This window comes from Belonocnema kinseyi, chromosome 6 (assembly GCF_010883055.1).
Source record: "Belonocnema kinseyi isolate 2016_QV_RU_SX_M_011 chromosome 6, B_treatae_v1, whole genome shotgun sequence".
Taxonomy (NCBI): domain Eukaryota; kingdom Metazoa; phylum Arthropoda; class Insecta; order Hymenoptera; family Cynipidae; genus Belonocnema; species Belonocnema kinseyi.
The window spans coordinates 96048703-96074108 of record NC_046662.1 but is presented as its reverse complement, the minus strand read 5'-3'; the positions used below and the strand labels follow the sequence as shown (position 1 = coordinate 96074108).

Below are 25406 nucleotides of genomic sequence, written 5' to 3'. Positions count from 1 at the left end.
TATGATGTATAATAATTATTATCGAAAGAATCAACAATTATTTTTATACTTGTGGATCTAGATGTTTTAAACTAGTGTTTTTAAACATATTTATGCAGAAAAGACACTTTGCGGAAGTTTTCTCTCCTTTCTTCCGCTCGAAAAAATTCTTCCATGAGATTATATTATTATGTTATGTATTTCTTCCAAGCTCAGGTGTAATTAGTATTTTTAATTATTATAACGCATTTAACAGAATTAATAATGATTATTATAATTCTAACGCGAGGTTATGTACTCGTCAACATTGATGACACTGACTTTACAAGCCGATTATCTTCAAAACGTAACTTACAGGAGTTTCCTGCGTTTTTCTACTGTTTTCGACATATACAACGTCAAAAACGTATATAGTGAGAAATACTCGAGTTACGCGTAACTGACGAACCCTGCCTGTGACGGGAGGGTCAAGGGACTGGATGCGAACCCCGTGGTAGTTTTTACCCCTTAGAACTTTTTTTGCCGCGGCTCAAATGAATCGATTAATTTTAGCATTTCTCTTACACTCAAATAGAAGCATTTAGTTCAAATTTTTTGTGTTATTTCTTAAGATTGTAAAAAAAAGCATTAGATGAAATAATAACACTCATTTCTATAAAACATCATATATGAGTAAAATATAATTTTTGTTTCACGAGAAAGTTGCCACTTTGGTTTCCAAATATGATTTTATATGCTTACAAATAAAAAATTATTTTCCTGCGGAAAATATTAGCGTGCAAAGATCGTCTGCCAAGCAAATGGTTAATACTATCTTCACAAAATTAAGACTAAACATGAGAGATACTATAATTTTGTTTTTTATTCCGTAGAAGATATTCAATTTTTAGTCAGAATTGCTGTATAAGTGAAATTAAATATGTTTATTTTACAAATTTACAAACTTTGTCAACTATTTAAATATTTAAAACTGCCATATTTATGTAGGTTGTCACCTTAAAATCAGTCTTATAAACTAGATATGAATCGTTTTGTAAGTCACTATGAAAATTTGGTTAGATAAATATTAAATATTCATGATCATTTAAATATTTGTTTCGTGTTACATTGCATGCACATTATTATTAGTTAAGGTTATCCTAGAATACTTTAGATAGTCATGGATAGTCATTTAAGCAAGATGAGACGAAAATTTGGTCACTCACCTTTAAGGAGAAATGGTTCGATCCCATGCAAAGGAGACGATCGTAATCCGGACTGGCCACGCTACGGCAGGAACGATTCCCATTGAAAAGTTTGTTGAATCGCAGCTTGACCACTTCACCTGATTCTCCCTCAAATCGGTATATACAGCTGTGAAATTGCAATTGATGTAATTCATATCAGATACAAAATACTTTCTCTTTTTTTAGATAAATAGATAAGAATTTGTTGTAGAAAGGTATGTTACAATTATATTTAATTACTTTTAATTCTTCTTAGGAATATCATATTATTGAATAGGCCGTGAAATGGCTAAGAGTTCCAAAATTTTGATAGAAATAGCTGGATTTTTTCGGTACGAGCAGTATTTTAATTTGCGAGACATGATTAAATTCACTTTTTATTTCAAGATATTGTAATTTTTGTAGACATATATCCAATAATTTTAATTGATTAATGCATACAAAAGTGTTAGCAAAGACTTCAATTGATATAAAAATATTTTTAAAAATATGATAGATTGCATGTTCGTTATGTTATAATTTTAAAGAAGCAAACGAATTTTAGAATCGTTAATGAAAGTCTCCATCATACTTGCTCCTTGCTATAACCTGCGTTTACGAGTTTGGTCTCATAAAAAGTGAGAATCGCCAGCAAACCGATATTTTATGGAGTTTAAACACAAAGTCATGCTATAAATAAACCAGAATTGGATTTGTATCAAAGTGCACTTATAATTTATTGATTTTAAATTAAAATTCGGTATTTTCAGTTTATAATCACTTCAATAAGTAATAATAATTTAGCAGCAATTATTTCAGATCTAAAAAGTTCTTTTTATACGGTTTGCTACAAAATTGCGCATCATAAGAAAATTATTTTTTTAAAACATATTATTCCTTTTCATTATCCTTACACTGAAAGGAAATTTAAATTTGAGAAATTTTTATAATTTAATAAACGGAAAGATATTTGAAGATAGGAACACACTCAGTAATAATGATGAAAAAGTTTTTTTTTATTTACTTCCTTTTCCCTAACTGCATTTTCCTTCTCAGAAATTTTTTTTTTTTAAATTAAGTATTATATTTGTAGTGTAGATGAATTTTAGAACAAAAATTCTTGATTGATCTGCGTTTTCTGTTAATACAAGGGGATTTGCGTAAATCTAAAACTGATTTTTATTCTAAAAATGACAGAAAAATGTTTAAAAACCTTAAAAAAGTATAAAAATATTCTAAACTAAATCAAAATAAATAATAAATATATAATTAAACTTAATTAAATTCTATTTAAACTATAAATCCTAATGTAGAAAAGAGAAAATATAGAAAATACAACTAACATAAAGATTTATCAGATTTTTATTATGAACTATTTAAACTGACATACAACATCATGTTATAATTTTTAAAACATATAAAAAAATTAACGTTTATAGAAACAATAATTTGGGTGAAGTTTAGCATATGCCAAATCGTCTTTTTGATGGTTCTCTTTCTTTTTACAACACCTATTTATTTAAGGACTGGTTTATTTCTAATGCAATAAAGGAAAAAAGAAATCAATTGCGTATTCTCAAAAATTGAATAAAAGAGATAAGTGAGACGGTGATTTTAAAACCTATAAATAAAATGAAATGCGAAACAAAGTATTACAGTTTGGAATAGGCGAAACGATTAATATATCTGAATATGTTCTGTGCGGGGCTATCCAATTTGCCTTTCGACGCACCATCAGGTTTCCACTCTCGAAATAATCAAAATGAAAGAAAAAGAAAATTTTGGTTAATTAATTTGTAATAAGTGCAGTAAGAGAAATAAGGAAAAAGAATATACTGTTTGGAAGTGATGATAAGGGAGGAAATGTTTCAGTAGCTTCTTTTCGAGGAATCATGAATTACTTCAAAAATTTAGACGATGAAAATATTACAATTGTATCTTATGGATTTCCATCATTTTTGGAATAGCTAAGATATTTTAGATTATCACGTTTTTTAATCCCTCAATGTCTTCTAAATCCAATTTTTCTCAAACTCACATGAGAACATTTCTCTTTCAATACTGCCAACAAATGTATCAACTGCATCAAAAGCACGTTCGTATGATTCGCAGGAATATTCTGTTCTTTTTAAGACTCCTCTCCAGATACATATTTTATTTGTATTTTTATTTATTAAATAGAAGTCCCCAGGGCTGAATAGCTCTCTAAGGAGCAGGATAATGCAAGGTCATTACTAATTTATACAAGCACTGATCGGTAATATACTTAATTAATCTTATAACTAAATCTATAGATTAACTAAAATAAATAGAGTCTACCTCATAATTTGTAACAGATTAGGTAGAAGATTAATACTTAGAAATGGACATTGAGTGATTAATTACAAGCTCTTATATATATGTTGGAGAATTAAGTTTGAGAGTTTACCAGTAAGTAATTTCAAGAGTTGGGTTTGAAATATTGTACAAATATTTGAAAAAGAGATTTTTGAAATGATACAGGGAAGGTGCATTTCTAATATTATATGGTATTTTATTTCATAACCGGGCCCCTCTTACTATAAATGACCTTTGTAGCTTACACGTTCTGTGCCAGGAAATCTTAATAATTGAATGCCTTTTACGAAGCTTAGAATGTGCTGAAAGGTCTCTGTCTACAAATTGAAAGAGGTTAAATAGAAACTCAGGAGCTTTGTTTTGAAAAATAGTGTAGAGCAAATTACCCCTAAACAATTGTCTTCTCTGGGCAACATTAAGCAAACCTTCCTTATGCCGGTATGAAGTTATGTGTTCGTGTTTAGGGAAATTGTAGATAAAGCGGTCACAGGAATTTAACGCACGCTCGAGCTTTAAATTTAAAGCGTCAGCCAAATCATCATATACTAAACAACCGTAGTCAAAATGAGGCAAGATTAAACTCTTAACCAGAAGTATCCGAGTCGAGGTGGGTAAAGAGTCCTTATTCCTATATAGTTGATGTAAAATTCTGTATGTTTTCCTCGAGATACTCTCTACCTCCTCCTTCCAGGACAAGGTACGTTTAAGGAAATATCCCAGATCTTTAACCCAGAGAATAACGTGTTCGATATCCTCCTGGACTAGAACAAGTAATCTACTCAGGGAAGACATCGGTCTCGATAATTAAATTTTGAAATCGTCAACATATTTGTGGTAGCTATAATGTTGAAGTTCACTTCAATCTGAGGAACCCCACTCTTGACCTCTCACCAGTCAGAAATCCCACCACTACTATTAATAATTCGTTGAGACCTATTATTAAAATAGGATTGGAACCATTTGATGAAAGAAATTGTCACGTTAAAAGATTTTAATTTTTGTAGGAGTAACATATGGTTAACCATATCAAAAGCCTTCGGAAAATCAAACAGGACAACAATCGTGATCTCCCAATTATCTATTGCTAATTTAAGATCCGTCGTTACTTTAAGGGAAGCAGTAAGAGTGCTATGTTTCGCCCGAAAACCTTATTGCGTCGGGTCAATGGCCCTAGATGTTTTGAGAAATTTGAAAAGTTGTAGGTGGACAATTTTTTTTAGTGGTTTAGATAGTGCACATAAAATAGAAATTGGCCGGAAGTTTTTCGGGGAAGTAGGCTTAGAAATTTTGGGAACAGGGCAAATGACGGCCTTTTTCCAGATATCTGGGAATATACCGACCTGTAGGGAAGCATTATAAATATGCAAAAGAAAATCAAAGATGATTGGAAGGGCAAGCTTAATTATTTTGATTGATATTCCATTGGATTCTATGACGTTTGATTTGATTTCAAGTCTTTTTTTCAAAAGTATTTCAGATGTGATGTCATCGACAAAGAAGTCAGAATCATTAAATGTTGAATTAATAGGGGTAGTGGAAAATGATGATGATAAGTCTGGAATTGAAAACGTAAAAAAGTCTTTAAAAGGTCATTAGGTGGAAAATTACTATCTATAGATTCGTGCATAGGCGGGATTAGATGTAGGTGTCTAAGAAGATGCCAAATATCCACTTTTTTGTCTCTATGTGCAATCTCGTTATAATTGTATCGATTAAACGCATCTCTAATCTTGGTTTAAACTAAGTTCCTAAGTTTACGATATTAAGCTAGTATTATACTGTTTTTTATTCTTTTTACAAGTCAGCGCTTGCCATCACGTTCCCTCATCAGATTTTTAATTTCAGGTGTAATCCAGGGGGCAGCTTTATTGAAATCTTTAGGAACGTGTAGCGGTGAAAATTTGTTAAATGCGGAGACAAGATAATTAGTAAAAGCGTCAATTTTATTATTTATATCAATATCTAGTAATATTTTTTCCCAATCATACGTCATTAGGTGTTCGTGGAATGCATATTCATCAATATTAGAAAGATTCCGCACCAGCCGTTGGGTTGGTATTGAATATAAATTATAGGAAAATTTAAAGGTAATGGTAATCAAATCATGGTTAGAGAGAAAAGGGATGGCATGTTGTTCGTGGAAGACAACCTTATCAATATCGTCTACAATCATTAAGTCAATACGAGTAGTGAAACGCTGAGTATGTTGAGTGGAATCGCGAGGTACAATCGAGAGCCCCGAAGAGTACACCAAAGATGTAAGATATTTAGTATGATTGGAAGTGAGATATAAGTTAGCGTTAAAATCTCCAGTAACGATAATGCTGTTAAAGTTAGGAATAAGTGAAAAAATTACTGTTTCAAGCTCTGTACCATAGGAGGCATTTGGTGGTTTATAAATTACTCCCTCTAAAACACTATCAGAAGTTGACTTATCTTCAACAAAGAAAAATTCGGTCCTGTGATAAGTTGCTCAGAAAGTAGATTAAGCATCAAGAAGAAATCGCAGCAGTTTCGGTACTGATATGTTGGAAAATCGGAAGCAATTTTCAGCTTGTAATTTTGTTGTTCGTCACTCATTTTCAAAAGAACAAGTTTCAAGTGAGCCCATATTGCAGGAGCATCCGGTTTCAAGATTTGCTGACACAGTTGCGAAAAATTCCACCACGACTTTATAATTCTCAAATATATATTTAACTGTCGTGTGCAAAGAAAACTAAATTTTCGATGTACTCAAGTTCATTCCTCGAACTTGGTTGTGTTGTTTACCTGCAGGATTTTCTGAAAAGTGAATACGAATGAACACCTCATTTCCTCGTAAACTTTCCTTACTTGATCAAAAATACTGATTTTTTGTTTGACCATTCACAGATATTGGTTTTGCAGCTCTTGGCCATTGATAATATGCTTCTGTTTTTTTTCTGAAAAATTATCTTGAAATAGGACCACCGCTTTTTAGTACACTTTGGATATATTCGGAGCATACATTCCTGATTTTCATGCATCCCAATATACTAAAATTGGTATCTTTTGTAAATTCGCATGTTTGCTTAGGATGAAGAAACCAGTCTGTCTGTAATCGAATGAATGTTAAAAACGATATCTTTAAAGAATTACATTTTACGTATTTTATGTGTAAGCCTTTGAAAGATGTAGTAAAAAACAATTTCAGTATGTTTTCACGTTATCTCTTTTAACTGGGCACATTCAACTGCTTCCATCATCTTCCAAGATTTATATAACACTTTCTTCGCGCTGATTTGCAAGCATAACATTTTTTTAGCTTGCTTAAGTGATTCTTCTTTAATCGATAAATTTGTTCCATCTATGAAACTCAGTATTCCTTTAGCTTGGTTGAGAATTTATACTGTTTAAAGTAATCATTTTTGAATAATATTCCAACTTTTCGTTTTCTGGAATGATCTCTTTTGGTCTTGTGGTACATTAGTTGCATTTAAAATATTTCACCGAACAAAAACTTTTTTTTAATCAGAAGTGTGACACAAAAGTGAGAAACAAAGTTCAAATAGGCAGTTTTGGTAGTCTAACCGAGACGATTGGAGCCGAAATCTGAATATATAGCGGAATTTATGCAAACCTATAAAAAACTTACCAAGTTGAACATTAAATTTCGGAATTATAAAAAAATATTTCGAATGAAGGTAAAAAAAACTGAAAGAAAAAACATATTTTTTTCGTGTTCTATCCCGTGTGGAAATAGCGCGGGTTAGCCCAGGTACAACAAGGTTTCTGTTCGGGGCTGACCAGGCTATGTTTGTTTTTTAAAAGCCTAGCTGTGCGCTGGTCGGAGACTCGCGAGACAAAATTTATGTGAAAACCCCAGTCGGGGGCTGACTGGACTCTGATCGGACAAATCTCATGATCGAATGCTTAGACGATAGCTAGCCGGATGCTGATTGGCAATAATAAAATTGTTAAACTTTGCTTATAACTTAATTACTTCTTCTGGTTTCATTAAGAAACGGATGCGTATACACGCATGGATGTTCCCCGCGTGGAAATATATTTGATAAATATCATTTTGGCACCACAAATTTTAAGGTTTTATGAGTTCAAACTTACAAACAATGCATTTTGTGACAAAAATTCAATGACACTTTTTTGAAATTCGAACTGTTTTTTCTTCAAGAAAAAATTAGAAGTTCCATCTTCATGAAAAATCGCAAATGTTTAGAAAAAATTTACATTTTATATCAATCTGAAACGTTGTAAAATAGTATAAAACACCTAAAAACCAAACCTTACTCGAAAGTTTAAAAAATTTTATTACAAAATTTTCAACATTCACGATTAAATTTCTGCCTTCCGTCATTAAAAATATTAAATGTTAATGATAAATTACATTTCCTGTAATTCTAAAAAGTTGTAAATCTGTCTACAATGGGAAAAAACAAAATATCACGCGAAGAAAAATTGTAATCAATTTAAATTATTTATTTAAAAATTATTTTATTGATATTCCTATTAACAGTTCGTGTTATATATATTTAAATAACGCCGCATAATAATCAATAATTAGAAAAAGTGAACTTAAAATTTGGTACCGTAACTTTTATGAACTGCAGCTTATGAGGATGGCTTTTTCAACGAGTTTCCACTTGTCCGTTTAGCGCAGTGGTTAGCGCTCCCGACTGCTAGGAGTTCGATTTAGGTATAAATATGTAAGATCGATACCCCGTAGGGTCAGAAATGTTATATTATGAACTTATTAGAAACTTGCATTCCACATGAAGTAATTGAAACAATTTATTACACATATTTTTTGAACTGGTTAGAAGCAACTTAATAAACTCAGAATTTGAACACTTTTGTGAAATACAAGACATCTCTGTGAGGTGTGCCTATTGAAAACACGTTCTCTTTTGAGGATTAGGAAACTATGCGGCGGTCACTATGAAAATAGAAATGAATTAGGTTCGTAGATATATTATTCTCATTATAAAATTTCAGATAGTTGGAAAAATCGTTCATTTAGAAAGATATAATAATCTTAACTTTTACGCTGAAATCTGAAAATATTAATTTTTCTCTATTCAACGCTTATTACCGGGTACAAAAAATTCAGAAATTTATGTTAAGAGAACTCGGTGAATAATTCAAGCTGTTAAATTAAGTTGATTTATTGTAATATTTACAAAATACTGCCAAATCCCGGGTGAAAAATTAAGTCGGAGACTGGCCCTTCTACAGCCGGAGAGTCCGCTTTTAAGTCGGGGGCTGGCCGGTGAGCCCGACTTTAAGTCAGGTTGTGCCCGGGGTTTCTGGTCGGAATTCGACCAGCATCGTCACGCTGTGCTGGCCAACGTCCGGCCATGGAGCATGGCCGAGGAGCCCGACCGTAGCCTGGACAAGATCAATTGGTGCCTTACTAGATTTAAATGATTCGAGTTTCAATTGTTTGAAGCGCATCAGTCACTGAATTGGGGAATCAATTTGATTATTTTTTACTGTCGAATTTGAGAATATTAATATATGAAATTCGACACGCCCAGCACACAGACAGCATTAACTATTTTCACGTAGTCGTTGAGAGACAAAAAAGGTATTTAAAAAATAAATTTTAAAAGATGGCGAGTATTTTTACTTTAAATATTAATAGTCCTGTTTAGAGTAAATACATATATTACATTTTTATACATTATATTACAAATAAAATTTCTAACGGTATGGGGTATCGAACCTACGTATTTATACTTAAATCTAACGCTTAGCAGTCGGGAGCGCTAACCGGACTGATCGGGTACTAGTAGGGGTCATATGATAATATATCCGCGTGGAATATTAACACAACTCCCTAAAATTTGTGGAACATCCCCTAAAAGTTTGTCAAAATACTTATTATTTACGGAAATCTCCATAAACTTTTTTGAAATATTTAAAAGTACTCAAATTTACCCAAGATTTGATGGGGAATATATCCTACGCGTAAAAATACATAAATTTGTGTAACTAAAATTTCCTAAAATTTATAGAATATTAATTTTAAAAAAACTTCAGCTGGAAGGCAGCAATGGAAGAGCTTCGCTCTGAAGGAACCGCCACGTTGGTCACAGTAGTCTCTGCTCCAGGTAATTATGCTTCGTTACGTGTAGACTGCTGACTTAAACACTCGACGCGTCATTTCTGTTGAGCGAGAGGCGGCACGTCGCGCCCTTGCGGATTTTCTTTAAAGCTACCAGTCCAGAACCGCAAGACTCAAATGAAGGTAGTAGCGAAATATGAACTGTACCGTGCTTAATAGTTTACTACTAGGATACTGCTCTTCACTGAGTAATCAAAAATCTTTTCTCTTTCCAATTGCAACTACATGACGGATTATACTTTATTTACATATGGCAAACCTTTCAGATCAATTTAAAAATAAGCATGTGTATAAATTTAGAGTCTTATGACTTTCGGCAGACTTTTCACCTACATCTATACGCAATTTTCCCAATATGGATTTTTTTTAAATTCCATATAAAGGTATTTCCTAGAAATTCGCAATTTTCTAAAAAATACTACAAAAAAATAAGATTACGTCTTTTTGAAGATTTTGATCGTTGTTTTTATAAAAAATTGATTTTCGTACAAAACTATTAACTTAATAATTATTTCTTAAGTATATTTTAGATGAATTTAATATCAATAAATCTTTTATCCAAAAAACGGTGTAAAATTATGGTTAAATATATTCTTAGTGTTTTATAATAAAAAAATCATTACGCTTTTTTAGATATTACCTCATTTGATAAAACCACGCCGAAAATTCAAACATCAGAATAACCCGACCAGAGCCCCATTAGCTCCTGACCAGAGCCTGAATATTACCCGCACGGAAATTCGTGAACAAAAAAGCCCGACTAGCCCTTGACCAACCACCGACCAGGCCCCGACTGAAATTTTGACAACAAAAACCCCAACTACTCCTCGATTAGTCCCCGACTGGACACTTTGTCAAAATTATTAATCCGACTAGCCCCCGATTAGTGCCCGACTTGTAATAGGGCCAAATGGGGTTATTTCCACACGGGAAAACGATTTAATAATGAAAAATTAGTTAAAATAGATGCATCCGTTAAATTTTATTGAGTCGATTGAGAGGAATAGGATTTGCAATTTTTCTTCTCCCGTTGGGGGATTTTTAGACGGAGGAAAAATCGCGTATTAATAGGGATATGTTACAGAGTGAAAATTTGAGCTATATTGTAATCTACTATTTCTAAATAAAAGCCACTCAAATTTTGAAACTTTGCAAAAACCACTTCAATGTAAGTTCTTTATCTTGTATTATTTAAAAAAAATCTATTAAATCATGGTAATTGGTAAAAAATTCGGGACCTAATTTTTTAAATCAATTTAGAAAGGATCCTAATACCGATCATTTGGACTATAATAAGACATAGACTTTTCACCATTATTGATTTCAAAAGGGTATGAAACTTCATTATCGTATTCCTTAAAAAAATAGATTTTTTTTATGTTTTTCAAAAAGGTGTTCAAGAACAGTAACTGATAAATACCTCATCATGAAACTTTCAAAGAGGTACTGATTTTTTGGCTACCACTTTGTAGCACAGCAAAGGGGTGATTGTGGCTCTTTGTTTGACCCCTACAGTGTAATATCTCGAAAGCAAAGTTTTTATGAATATCTACTTTGCGTCCAATTTCTAACTTCATTTTCCACTTTGTATTCTAAACTTTAAGTTGCGAATTCCATAAAATGTAGTTACATGAAACTTAAAGTAACTAGATTTTGATGATAGCACAAAGTGGCATATAATATTTTTATTCATTTCATTAATCGGATCAACGAAGGGATAGTAAGGAGTGGATCACCCTATGTGTTGGGTAAGGAGAGGTGGTACCACGAATATCTAAGAATTCGTTAATGGTGTTCACAAATAGACATCCACGGACAGTTCTGCGTACATGTGCATTGGCGGTTGCGTTGTCCCGTGTCTACCCACTCCACTATGTTATATTTTCACATCTCGATGCATATGCAGGTTATGTTCGTTTGCATTTTTATTTTGTTGAGTGTGTATCGAGTTACTAAATTCAAAACGAGATGAAAAATGGCATCAAAAATACAGAAAGTATATAATAAGTCTAAGTATTACAATTACATTATTATAATCATTTGTGGCGTCCGTGAGTAAGGGCTAAAGTTAATTTCAGTAAACAAAATATTCTAGGTTATTATGTTCAAAACACAATTTCAAAACTACCAGAGCGTGTGAACGTTCGTGTTACCAATCCCCACTTACTGGGACACTACTCCTTACTATTCCTTCGTGATCAAATCTAAAGTAAACCTAAAATTATCGTTTTTTCTGCAACATCATTCAATAATACGGAAATCTATATCAATACGTATAAAGAAACAAAAAGAAGGTAACGTTACTAGATAATTTTATTTGCAGATCAAATTGATACCTTCAGAAATATATTAAAGAACTGAACCTTTCTGAATTAAAATAACAACTCACCTCAGATTTTTTGATCCACCACGACCATAAAGAAAAATATTACGTGGACTTTGAAACCTTTGATCTGGATAACGATCGCGGTTTCGACTGTAAAAAACACGTGAACAGGGTGCACTTCCGTAAGGATCCCCATCTTGAACAAGGTCTACGAATTCGTAAAGGGCTCGAAAGTTAACAGGCCTATAACAAAAATTATTCAATCTTTAAAAAATATTCTTGATACATAGTAGAATGATTAAAAATAATATATTAGATTTAAAAAAACGTTAAAAATATATACATGATATTTCAATATTTATAAAATTAATATAATTTCATTAGGCTTACACGAGACAAAGGGTTCAAATGGAATTAAATAAACATAAATAACATTGAATTTCTTAACACAACTCTATTTCGCGACGCCACCTATAGTAAAGGAATTAAAAACATATTTTATCTGAATTTATTATTGGAATTTTAAACATGATATTTTTTCTTTAAATTTCTTGAAAGCATTAAAAGTAATGAAAATTAGACAACTTTCACCATTTTCTTATCAAAGGACTCACTTATATAATACAAGATAAATAAATATTTAATTATATAATTATAAAATCAATGCGCTCTCATCGGTTGGTTAAAGTCGTGTATACATTTTGCAGAATTATATCATGAATATTCAAACTATTTAATTTACTAGCGAAATTTAATATCTGTTGGTTGTTAATCAAATTTATGAAAATGTGTGTATAGCGTAGAATTTATTCAATTCTTTTGGCAGATGTGCAAATTAGTATTGCAGATGGTCACTAGTTAGAGACAAAAGTAATTTAAAAATGTTATTTGATGCGAATATTAAATCTGATAAAAATTGAATTATATGCATTCACCAAAATGAATAATGCTTCAAAGAACGGAAAAATGTGTAGCTGAAACAGAAAAAATAATTTAGAATCAAATTAATAAAACTAAAATATATTTAGGTCATTCTAAAGATTTCTTCTTATATTATTTGTCAATTTTTTTCCTAACAGTAAGAGCCTAAAAATGCCCTTAAAACGAAGAATTACATTTTTCGAGTCAGAACTTTACGGGAAATTTTTGGTTTAAAAATTGGTTTTTTCGTCAATTTAAATTTCTTCTTCAGACCACGGTATAAAAAGCAATTCATAACCGATTTTAAAGTTTAATGGATGATTTCATTGTTATCAGAGAGTATTTGTAGGGAAACATTTACCATAGACGTATGTCAAAAACTGAAAAAGGCCATCTTAAAAGCTGTCTATAAATGAACTAAATTTCACTGAAATTAGAAGAGCTACGAATTTCTAATTTTAAAGCTCAGTGATCTCACTTTTGCATAAAGTCATACGAAATCATATAAACAAGAAAAATCAAATGGAGATAATTTCAGTGAAGCTTTTGTTCTACTTTCACATAAATATTTAAAAGGATAAACAAGCTACATTTTATTAAATTTGTACCACTATCATAATGGTTCATCTATGGCAATTGATTCTTCTTTAATATATCAGTTAAAATTTTTTTTTTTTGAAAACCTATTGATTGTAGAGAAAAACGTGAACAAAAAATAGTTGTCTTTTTTTACATTTCTTAAGTTTATCATAAAATTACATCATGAAAAATTAAGACCTTTCTTCATAATTTACAAAAACTACCATGAACTAATTATTTTAATCGTAAAAACTAGGGTCACTCCTAAGCTATTGACTACTTGAAAAAATATTTTACATAACAAATATGTAATTTATTGAGATCTATATATTTATGTGCAATATTTTTTTCGGTTTTTTTCCAAACATATTTGTACCAAAAAAGGTTCATAAATAAAAAATTTGTGTGTTTACAAAATACGTCTTAGAATTTAAAATGCACTGAAAAATCTCTGAGGCTTTTTTGTACAAGGTAAACACAAGGTCAATATTTTCCCGAAAACTAAACTAAGATCTGGAATCAGTTCGGTTATGAATTGCCTTTTTTATGTCGGTTTAAAAATAAAAAAAGTAAAATTGTAAAATCGCTCGCCAAATCGCTAACATAATCACGCAGAATTTTAGTCGAAATGTAAAAAAATTGGAAGGACATGATTCAAGGATCTTCATATATTTGAATTAGTTATGTAACGTGATGAGTTTCAGTTGTCATTTAAAATGGAAACCTCTCATACAAATGTTTCGTTAGTAAGAAATGCTGAAAAACGAAAGAAGTTTTAATCCGAGTTTAGAAAATCTACAAAATTCTAAAAACTACCTGTGCTATTAGTTCCACTTATTTCAAATTCAAACAGGCACTTATAATCTTTTTAATGTCTTTGTTGTAACGGTTTGTGCATGTGATTTATTAATAATAATACTTACAATAAATTCTGCAGCAAATTTCTGCTTTAATAATTTTACCAATACCGTTGGTTTGATAACATGGTATTCAAAGTATTAAAAATGATTAAAATTAGTTGTGCTTACTGAATTAATTGTATACAAAGAACGATAAAGTAAATTGAAAACATTAATAGCATTTCATCTCCACTGAAACAAAGAATCAATTACATTTTTGTTCCTTCCGATTAAGGAAAAGGGAAGAGGCGTTCTATTTTATATGATTCAAGTTTGTATACGAGTTTCGCGTTCAGGCATTGCGTGTGTAGGACGTAAGCCATATAAGCTGTTCCGAGGGTGATACTAGATTAAATCGATTTTTCACCCACGAAGGGTTTATCCATATATCAAATTCTGCCTTTTTATAAGATGTGAGGTGTTCGATTTTGCGAAGGTAAGCAATGTGGGCATTATCGTATAAGCTATGATCTTACTTATTTTACTGACTTTTTATAACACATGAGTGCTTTCAGCCCTTTTTTATCCCTGTAAATGGGGAGAAAGTATTGTTTTTCAAGCATGGTGACGCCAAAGGGGGCAAACGTGTAACGTCAGAGATGAATAATGAAAATTATTCATCTATGAGCTCACATTTTGGGCTCACAAAAAGTCATCTTCAAAGCTACCCGTTGATCGTGTTGACTGATTGTTTGACAAATGGAACAAACACGAAGTGATGAGTCAGCAGAAATCACCGATAAATTACTACAATTCATCATAAATTATCAACAACTTTTGAAAATTTGGGGATACTATGAATTTCCGTAAATTTCCGAAATTTCTCTAATATTTGTCAAATCATAAATTTATTATAAATTTTTGTAATTATGTGAGCGTTAAGATATAACACCACGTTGTATTTTAAGATTTTCAGCCCCCCCCCCCAATCTGTACTTTTGGTCACCCTCTATCATGAAATTATGAGACTCCGCTTGCAATATTAATTGATGTTCTTTCGCTCCTCCTCTATTTTTATAATAATATTTTATTAATTTATAAAAGCCTTTTTTAGAATCATTTTACATACTATTAAATAGTATAACATATGGAAATCAAAGGCTACATGAATATGTGATGTTCAGTCAGAAAAGGCCCAATTAATAAACATAAAGTTAAAGATAGACATCGCTTTGGAGAAACTGATTTAAAGTACAAGGAGTATAACTTCATTATATGTAGTACACAGTCACGAATGATTTCAAATCGAAAATCTAAAATTAATTTGCATATTCCACCTAAACATCGATCGGCCAAATAATTTCTACTATATATTTTTGATATTTCTGCAATCTATAGTTTCTCTTAATAAATTGAAACAAAATCGCAATTAAGATATATAAGGCGAATGAGCGGGAGGATCAAAATAAGGAAATTTTACGTCTCGTCACGCATGGAGTAACCTGTTCCCAATAACAGTTCCCAGTAACAATGCGTAATAGCCGCGTAATTGTTGTTGCATTCTTTAAATAATCGCCTTTCCGCATTAAAACTTTAACATTCTTAAACTCTTCAATTTTTAATTTTAATTTTTATGCAACAATATATAAAAAATATAATGAACGTTTAGTCCTGGAAATTTTCGATTGTTCCAATAAGTTATGTCAGAAGCAAGTTAATACTGATACTTAATCAAGATCTTTAGCTAATAAATAATGAATTAATTAATTAAAATAATTTTGTTCATTAAAGCTTCCTGCAAGCTTGTTAATATTAATATTTTATTTACATTTTACATTGAAGTTCAAATTTCTATGAACAATTTATTCAAAATAATCACAAACCGCCCTGATATTAGCATTGGGAATTCCGTTAAGGAATCATTGATCGTTTTTGTAAAATAAGAACATATTGTACAGTTATTAACTAAAAGTTTTAAACAGGTTCTTTAAATAAATTCAGAGTAATTTGAAAGTTATTTAAAACATAATGCATATGATGGCAATGGGACTATTGCATGTATTTTAGATAATTTATGCCCTGGCAGAGGTCGGGGAGATTTCAGTAGCACTGGTCAATATGTAGTGAGGCAATGAAGCAAAGGAAATGAAGGGGAAAGTTGTAGCATCGTGATACCTTTTTGGCGATCTAGGGGGTCTAAGAGGTGGTTCAAATCTGAGAAGTGTTACAGATCATTGTTTAGTGAACCAGGCATCTAAAAAAAAACGTCGATAATTATAATTATACCATTAGGCCATTTCCCTTTCGGGGTACGCGTGACTCACTCGGTGGGGAAGGGAGTAAAGTGGGGGAGGGGTATAGATTTTATATTGACTTAGAATGCTCTTGTTATTTATTTAAATGACACTTTCGTTCCGCAACACTGGTCCGACTTAGAATGCTGACTAATCTCTTTAGCAAGTACCCCAGGCGAAGAGCCTCATAAAGTCATCATGTGAATTTTCATGTAAGCTCTTGTGTTGCTATGGCTTCTCATATCTTTTCGAATTATGGTCTCATTTACACATTCTAAAAATTTTTTCCGCGGTCTGCATCTGGGCACAGTGCCATTTATTTTACTCTGATACACTTGTTCCGTAGCCGTTCATCATTCATTCTCTCAATATGCCCAAAACATCTCAAAGAATTTTTTTCACATATGTCAACTAGTATCTTCTCTACACACTTTTTCGGATAATTCGCTTAACACTCACTTCGTCCATCAGTGTTTTGCCTCATATCATGCGCATGAATTTCACGTTAATAACTTTAATTTTACTCTTATTCTTTTCTTGATAGGTCCAGGTCTCGCATCTGTTCAGCACAGTCAGTACAAATAAAGAATTATGCGTTGCTCTTTTAGCTTCACTTGACATAAAATCTTTTCAACTTCGTTTATACGTCTAAATCCCCAGTCACTAGTGAAAAAGGCTACCAAGGTATACGTTCTTATCAACTTGTTGTATTATCTCATCATTCAGGACAATGTGGCAGATTTTTTCTTAACCTTTCCTTTAAATACCATGACTTTTGTTTAATTTATTTTAATTTTAAATCCCATGTTCTTTTACCTGTCGTTATGTAGAAACATTATTTAAAAATAATCGCACATAAGAACTTCTATTATGTTTCACTCACATTGCGTAAAATATGACTGTGCTCTTCGATAGTTTGCGACACAACAAAGAGATATTTAAGGGTTCACCGTGTTTTGTCTAAAAGATGTTTATAAAATAAACAAAGAGAAAAAATTACGTATGTTTCTCTGAAAGGAGAAACTACGTTTCGTAATTCTTGAAGTTCTGAAATATCCTAGAATATTGCCCAATATATTTAAAATTTTTCAACAGGTATTTAGTTTAAGATTTGTATTTTGCAATACTCTATAATATTTTACAATATTCATAAATATTTGAAAACCATTAATTTTGTAATATCATCAAATCTACCGAAACCTGCTTAAGTGTTACAGATATTACAAATTTCTTTGAGTATAGTCTGAATCATTCGTCCAGAAAATGATTTAGAACATATTTTCCTAATACTTAGTTAATCAGACGTAGTGAAATTGGACTAATTTATGGTGACACCAAATAAATTAGTAAAATTTTGTTCTACATTAGTGATACTTCACTCAAACTGGTTCAAATTCAATCTGTTCGAAATCAGTTCTTCAGCAACTCATTCAAATAAGTTAATTTTTAATAATTTAGGTTTAGCTTTAATTTTATTTAGCTTTCTCTTAAATATGGTTCTAGCAAAGACGTTAAATTTATAAAAATTTACTTAGAAACATATGTTTTTTCTCTGTTTGAATCTTAAACAGTTTTAAAACTAAATTCTACCTCAGTGAACTTCTGATTTCACTCGGCAGTTCGGAGGAACTAAAAAGTCAGCTAAAGAAAGAAAGGCATTGAAAGTAAAACCCTCGAGCCACGATAAAATAAAGACCCAGTAGAACGCTTCGAGTTGGTTAGAATCATCTCTTTTCCAATCGCCCTGTTCATGTGAAATAGACGCAGAAAGTTAAAAAGGAAATGAGAGAACTTGCCTGAGGGCTGTTGACTCGATCATGCGCATTTCGATGGTGAGACTGCTACCAGAGGAAACGAAGCTTTCGCCTAGAGAACAAGGGCGACTCGTATTCTGGAGAATAGCATGATCGCAGGTCCGTGGCACCTTGTCCTTGCAATATCTGCCCAACAAGGTTGCATTGTTTGCCGGTCGGGCTGAGACCGGCTGCATTGGGTCCCCAGCTCTCCCAATATACCGCTGCCGTTCCCTCTCGCTAAAATGAGAATGTTTGTTAAACATTAGTTCTGCTTAATCCAATATTAAGTTACACTTTTTCTCGCTGAACACAAATATTATTCCACAGTTGATCCCATCATGAAATGTGTATAAAAAATGTTCTACTCAATAAGAATAAAATCACAGTTTATTAATTTTATAAACACAAATTTGAGTATTTGACGTTATGAGGGAAGGTGTAGAAAAAAACCGACAAAAGTGATAATATTTTCACTCACGCAGTTTTTTGTACAATACCATTTTTCTAACAAATATTTGGACGAATTCAAAGAATATTCGCATGCGATGTATGGCTATTATAGATGGCAGAATTCCAAGAAACTTTACCTAGAATAAATTGTTACGATATTTTTCGTCTGAATGAATTGACGATAAACGAGTCGTAACTAATGAGTTACGTGATTGAAGTACCAATTTATTTGTTTTCTCATTTCTTATTTTACATTAAAATACGAATAAAATGTTAAGTTGTTTTCACTCGGTTTTAATGCTTATTGCAATACTTTGGATACCCTTCAAAATTTACATAAAATTCGAGGCAATCAACGTTCAAGTGTTTGCTAGTAAGAACTGAATGATTGAAAATAAAAAAATTTTAAATATTTTTCATTAGTGAATTATAACTTCTAAATTGAATTGCAACATATATGTAATGTTTTAAAGCTATTTTATTTCTTCACTTTTTCTTTAAATGAATTCGTTTCCAGAGGATTTAGGGATTATTTATCATGCAATGATGGAATAGTAATAAAGTTTGATTCATGTTGAGCGTGGAAATGATTTCGGAAACCAGTCACAAAATGTCACTCCTTAGTACCGACACGAAAAAGTTCTTGTCATTTGGAATCAAGAAAATAGAATGACTGGGATTCGCCCCTTTTCTATATGTAAAGCGAAATGCCACTGGTTGTCGAATACACAATGAGACTACTTTTGAGAGTGTTCTTTGCATTCTCTCAATGTTCCCTCATAGTATGAAGTAGAGCGAGTCGATTTTAATATTTCCTTATTCAGTGTGGGAAGAATATGAATTAATGAGAAACAAGCATAAATATTTAGAGATTTACTGTATTTGGCTAATATTAATAAATCCTAGGTATGGGTGATTCTCTATATAGCGCAATGTTCAACGTTTCTATTTTAAAAGTAATAATTTTCACTTATAGACATAGATATACCCTAAAAGAGTAAATTTTATTTCTGTTTAAGCGATCAATAGCACTCAGGTACCAACAAACTTATAAATTCTTCCTGATTCAATAGACTTTTTTAGGGATTTATATTGTATGAGGGCTTGTAAATATATTGGAAGAAGGTTCAAACATTACTAATTTTTTTGAGGAATTCTATTGATTTAAAAAAATGTAGATAATTTCGAGTACTTTTTCCGAAAAAAACTGGTCCCCTGTAGGATTGATTTTAAACTCTTTTATGATATTAAACGTGAATTATGCAAATTGCGCTTAAAATAAATTAGGAGACATTTTTTTTGCACTTTTCTAGTCGCGTTTTCAGTACCTAAAATTGTCCTAAAAAGTGCATGCCAAAATAGGGGAATGTTTTCAAGTTATTTTTGGTACTTTAAACCTTAATTTAGTCATAATATTCTTAAACATAAATTCGATGAGCAATTTGAAAATGTGTAACATACTGTAGAAAATAGAACTTTTCTACCACAGATTGAGTTCACTTTAGTGACTAGAGTGCATGTAACGCTCAGATTGATTAAATTCTAGATGGGTCGTCTTCTTGATAAAACTTAATGCATAATTATGAAAAGAATTATTTTTTATTAAAAAACTACAATATATCGATTTCGCAGTCAATTAAAACAATTTATTCAGCAAGTTGAAAATTTGTTCTCCTTTGAACAATATGAATTTCAACACATCTAAACGTAACATTTATTTGAATAAAACATTAACCATTTTTATATATTAAAAGTTCTTATTGTGTGCAGAAATCATTATAAATAATATAGGTTGTGTGATTATACTTGCTATTAGTTCATGAAATAATTAATGCCCATCATTTAAAATAATTAATAAATTAAGCTCAATTATTATCCAAGTGTTTAATCAATAATTATGATGAAGTAAATGGATTATTCATGTTACACAGTGCATTAAATTATTATTTTAGCATTTAAGCAAATATATTTTTTAATTACTTAAATCGTTTGTGTTAAAATTATTATTCTTTGAACACGCAATAAAACTAGAGAGCGTTAAGATAGAGTCAGGCTAGATTAAACCGAGAATAGATAGGCTTCATAGAAACTATACTGGCTTTAATATGATACAAGACTGTCACTAAATTTTTCCACATATGTACATTTTACAGCTCTAACAAAAATTTCCCAACGCATGATTGTTTTTTTACTTTCTTAAGACATGAATTTGCACTTGCAAGGACTTAAGAAAATTCAGAACAGACTTTTATAGTACTTATGAACAAAAATGACCCAAACAGGATGATTTTTGAAGATGTTTAGTTCCTTAGTCTGATTTCAGTGGGTACTTCAGTAATGATTGCTTCATATCCGGTATGTTAGTGGGACTTAAATAAATCGTAACCCTCATGGAATTGAAATGGGACTTTTCTTTGCTCGGGCGCCTATAAGACTGAAAATAAAGAAAATACTCCAAATCTTCTGAAAAAACCATTCAATGTTGTCACACTATTTCTTCGAGATATATTTCTTAAGCCTTAGCTTATCTTGCTCTCTGATTGTTCCAATGTTCTCAGATTACCCGAAATACTAAAGGAATTTAGTGACAAAGAACGATTAACATTTATGAGGCAAATCTTCAATCTTACCAGGATATATCGTTGCACTCCGTCAAGGGCATCATCTCTCCATCCCACACTTTTAAGGAAGTCGAGCAATCATCATCTGTTGCTGTTGGGTTCATGTCAACATGAAACTTTAGTATCGATAACCAGACACGAAACTGCGGTTGAGCCATTCGAGGTGGGGGTGGTCTTCTCCAGACAGTTCCAGGTCGTTGTTCCGGAAATTTCGGCAATGGTCGAGGTGGAGTTTGAGTTGGAGAAGCTGGACCAGCTCCTCGAAGATGATAGAGGCAAGTGCTGTTGCGTGGAAGCGAGTGTCGAGGAGAGGTAAGAACACCACCTCCATTTCCTCTCAACCAAAATTCACAACGCTTTCCTTTTGTATATGTTGGTGACTCAGCATCAACAAATTTGACCTGAAATTAAAAAAATGGCGTCGAAAACTAACTCCAGCATTCTTTATTTTTAGTGCACTGTCCATAATGTATTTGCAATAGAAAAAATATGCCCGCTTCGCGGACACACTCCGAACCTATTGGCGTGAGAACAACGTTATTTTAGTTTCAAGCAGAATTGTATCTACTTTAATTTTTATAAGAACAATTTTACCTCTTAAATGCACAGGAAAGCACTAATTTAATGGAATGGAATATTTTCACCTTTTCCCAACAAAATTTCCGTGTTCCGGGACGAAACCCTGTTCACAGAATCTGACCCGATATTATGCACCTACAAATAAATTACTTTAGAGAAAAAAAAATGACTGCCCCTGAAATGACCATCTTCGCCCTATTCTTCCGACCAGATAACTGGACTAATGAAGTTCCGACAGTTCACTTGAAGCGGAAGCCACATGCGAATAGGCGTGATGGCCAGCTCACGTCCACGGTGTCCGGGAAGGGAAAAAAAGTTTACCTGAAAACGCACAAAAATCTGGATAAAAGGTTTTATTAGTTATTATTTTTAGAAACAAAATCCGTGAAAACGAAAATCCTAGCTGATCCCCTAGGCGGAAAAATTATATATAGTTTATATATGTATAATGTGAAATTGTATATATAATATTCATTCGTTTTATACAAAAAATGTATAAAACAAATGAATGTTCTATATAAAACTTCACACTATATATAAATTATATATAATATTTTCGCCTGGGCCTTTTATCGAAATATAGACATTTTTATCGGAAACATTAAAGTTCATGTACTAGTAAGTAATTTGGAACAATGCTTAAAAATATTAAATACTTCAAGAGGATTAGGTTATTGGTCGGAGCAGGCTGATGAGGCTATTCACTGTGAGTTTTTGAAATATTGGCAATGTTACAATAGATCATCCATCTTAGTCAAAACCATTGCTGAGTACTGCTGTGGAATTTTCATGTGAACACATTTAAATTTATTCAAAATTTGTTATGGAAAGTAGTAAATTATTTTTTTTTATTTTTAATTGTTTAATTTTCCTGCATAGGCAATGAATTATAGTATTTCGAAGACAGTAAAAAATAATTTTCGATATATTGTATTTGTTGTTTCAAAAATTATTTCAGTGTACTGTAAATATATAGAGATGTAAAGTTATATTAAATGTTATATGTATATTTATTCTTTAATAAATTCATCTGTGTACATGTATTATTTTGCTTTTTTTTTACATTTATATAATGTAAAAAAAATGACAATTTTTTGATTTTTTTAATAAAAATGTCTGTATTTCGATAAAAGGGTCAGCTAGGATTTTAGTTTTCACGGATTTTGTTTATAAAAATAATAACTAGCAAAACATCTCATCCTGATTTTTGTGTGTTTTCAGGAAAACTTTTTTTCCCTCCCGAACACCGTTCGTCCAGCAGCAGTGAGGCTCCGATGCCTGAAGCCATCTGAAGCCGATGGGACTGATTCACTAATTGGATTATTTCATTCGATCGAATCAGCCTGCCTTTGACCTCGAGAACAGCGACATCTGACATTCGAAAATATATGTGTTGACGTGAGAACGGTGAAAACTGTGTTTTTCGTTGACAGTTAATCTAATGTCTATATTTTAGTGATTGATTTTCTGTTAAATAAATTCTTTGTATATCTGGTTATGATACTCTTGTCATCATTATGCACTATACGCAAAAGTGTGTGCTTCCCACTTGAACTGTTGACGTGCGGTGTTTTGGTGAAAATAGTAATGAGTTTTCGATACTGCTATCTTCGAATGTACGTAAGCAGGACAGACACATTTATTTTAAAGTGTAACGGCAAACTGTTTTCCTCATGTCCGTTAAATAAGTAGTTTACACTTGTCTCTGTATTAGAAAAACAATTTTCAAAATATTTGTTACCACGCAATAACAACCACCGGAAATGGTTCATACGCCTCTGATTGTAGTGGAGATTGAAGTGGAGATATATCAGATTCGGTTGGTTTAGGTCAAGTCCACCGTCAGTTGTAAAACCGATATTATGCCCGAGTTTGACTGTATTTAAAATAGAGTTTAAATATAAATTTAACTTTGCTTTATTTATGATAACTGCAGACTGATTTTTTAAATATTTTTTTTATTAACCTTTTACTTAACTTATCAATGTAAGCTATGAAAATTGAACGTATTTATTCTCTTTGTTGACTGTATAAACAAACGAGAGCTCTAAATTACGAATGTTTGGATTAAAATTAAATGGATAGTATTTATACAACATCTGGACGTGACAGGGCGTTTGAGAGTCGAATTGTAAGTATTATTGCTTTGATAAAACGCACCTGAACCTCCAGCTGAAATCCGTGAAGCGAATGTGGCGGCGTAGGACGAGGAAAAGTGCCAAAAGGAGACGTGGTGAATTCAACCAGCAGTTCCGGCCCGCTGCTGGTTGCCTCAGGAACTGGTTCGCCACCACCACAAAATTTTAAAATAACTGGATCTCGAGTGGTATAACCATCATAAATGGTCACGTAATCCTGTTGAATAAAAAAATTCCGTTATCTGAAGTAAATAGCCCACGTGGAATATACGATCAATATTTTTGATGGCAACCTTAATATCATAATAGATTAATAAAAATTATACAATTTCACAATTTATTTTAAAGTTGCAAAAATAATTTTTGGAATTTTATCCTTTATTCAAACAATCACTAAGCATTTTCACTTCATCGTCATCTAACTTCACTTTGTTGAATCCCAATAACAAACCACTGGGTCAAATGCGTGGGATTAAATCCATTTTTGCTCTATTTTGTCAATATCTTTGTAAAAACTAATTTTTTCTCTACACGTGTATCTGAAAAATAGGTTTTATTTTTTTTTACTATTTAATGGAATAATAAAATGATAATAATGTTTGTTAAACTATTTAATAAAATAATAAAATGATAATAATAATTATTTATTACGAAGATATTACTAAAATAAAGTTTAATCCCATGCATTTCGTCCATTGTTTTCATAATAAATAATAATATGTATGTACATAAAAAACAACCAAATTTGTTCAATGTCCTAAATTTTGCCTTTTTTAAATCTTTCTATGACAGTTTAATCGTGAAAATCAAGGAATACTTTCCATGGTGAGACGTTTAAACTTGGACCATTTTTTGCGTGGTTACGCGATTACTTTGAGACGCCTCACATAAATTCTAATAAATGATTATATGATTTACTAGAAGTAATTGAGGATTTATATGAACATTTTCTCTTAAGAAAATTTAATTTTTAAAAAGGCATACCTGAACGATATCGCAATCTTGCCACAGCCTTAGCTCACGAGGTGGTGGTTCTGCTTGAGTTGCTGGTCGTGCTCTTACAGCAACCAATTGACCTCTTGGTTGTCTTACTGAAATTAAAGCATGCTTTCCTCGTGGTACTTCGGTCTGTCGGACCTGTAATAAGATTAAAATTATAGTATTATCAAAATTCCTCATTTTTAAATTTATGTTTCTAATCCGTTTTTTTCCATTCCTAAAAGGGAATTCTAGTTTTTC

General features: G+C 31.7%; 1 protein-coding gene across 1 annotated transcript in view; it reads right to left on the bottom strand.

Annotated features, from left to right (window-relative positions):
- LOC117175507 overlaps window positions 1–25406 on the bottom strand; it is a 116851-nt gene that overhangs the window by 12233 nt on the left and 79212 nt on the right. Inside the window, exons 6-11 of the mRNA XM_033365215.1 lie at window positions 25152–25304; window positions 24190–24384; window positions 21460–21851; window positions 18380–18616; window positions 12014–12193; window positions 1185–1332 (exon numbers count right to left, since the gene is read on the bottom strand). Coding sequence (XP_033221106.1) covers window positions 1185–1332; window positions 12014–12193; window positions 18380–18616; window positions 21460–21851; window positions 24190–24384; window positions 25152–25304 — 1305 coding nt within the window. The remainder of the gene's footprint in view (window positions 1–1184; window positions 1333–12013; window positions 12194–18379; window positions 18617–21459; window positions 21852–24189; window positions 24385–25151; window positions 25305–25406) is intronic.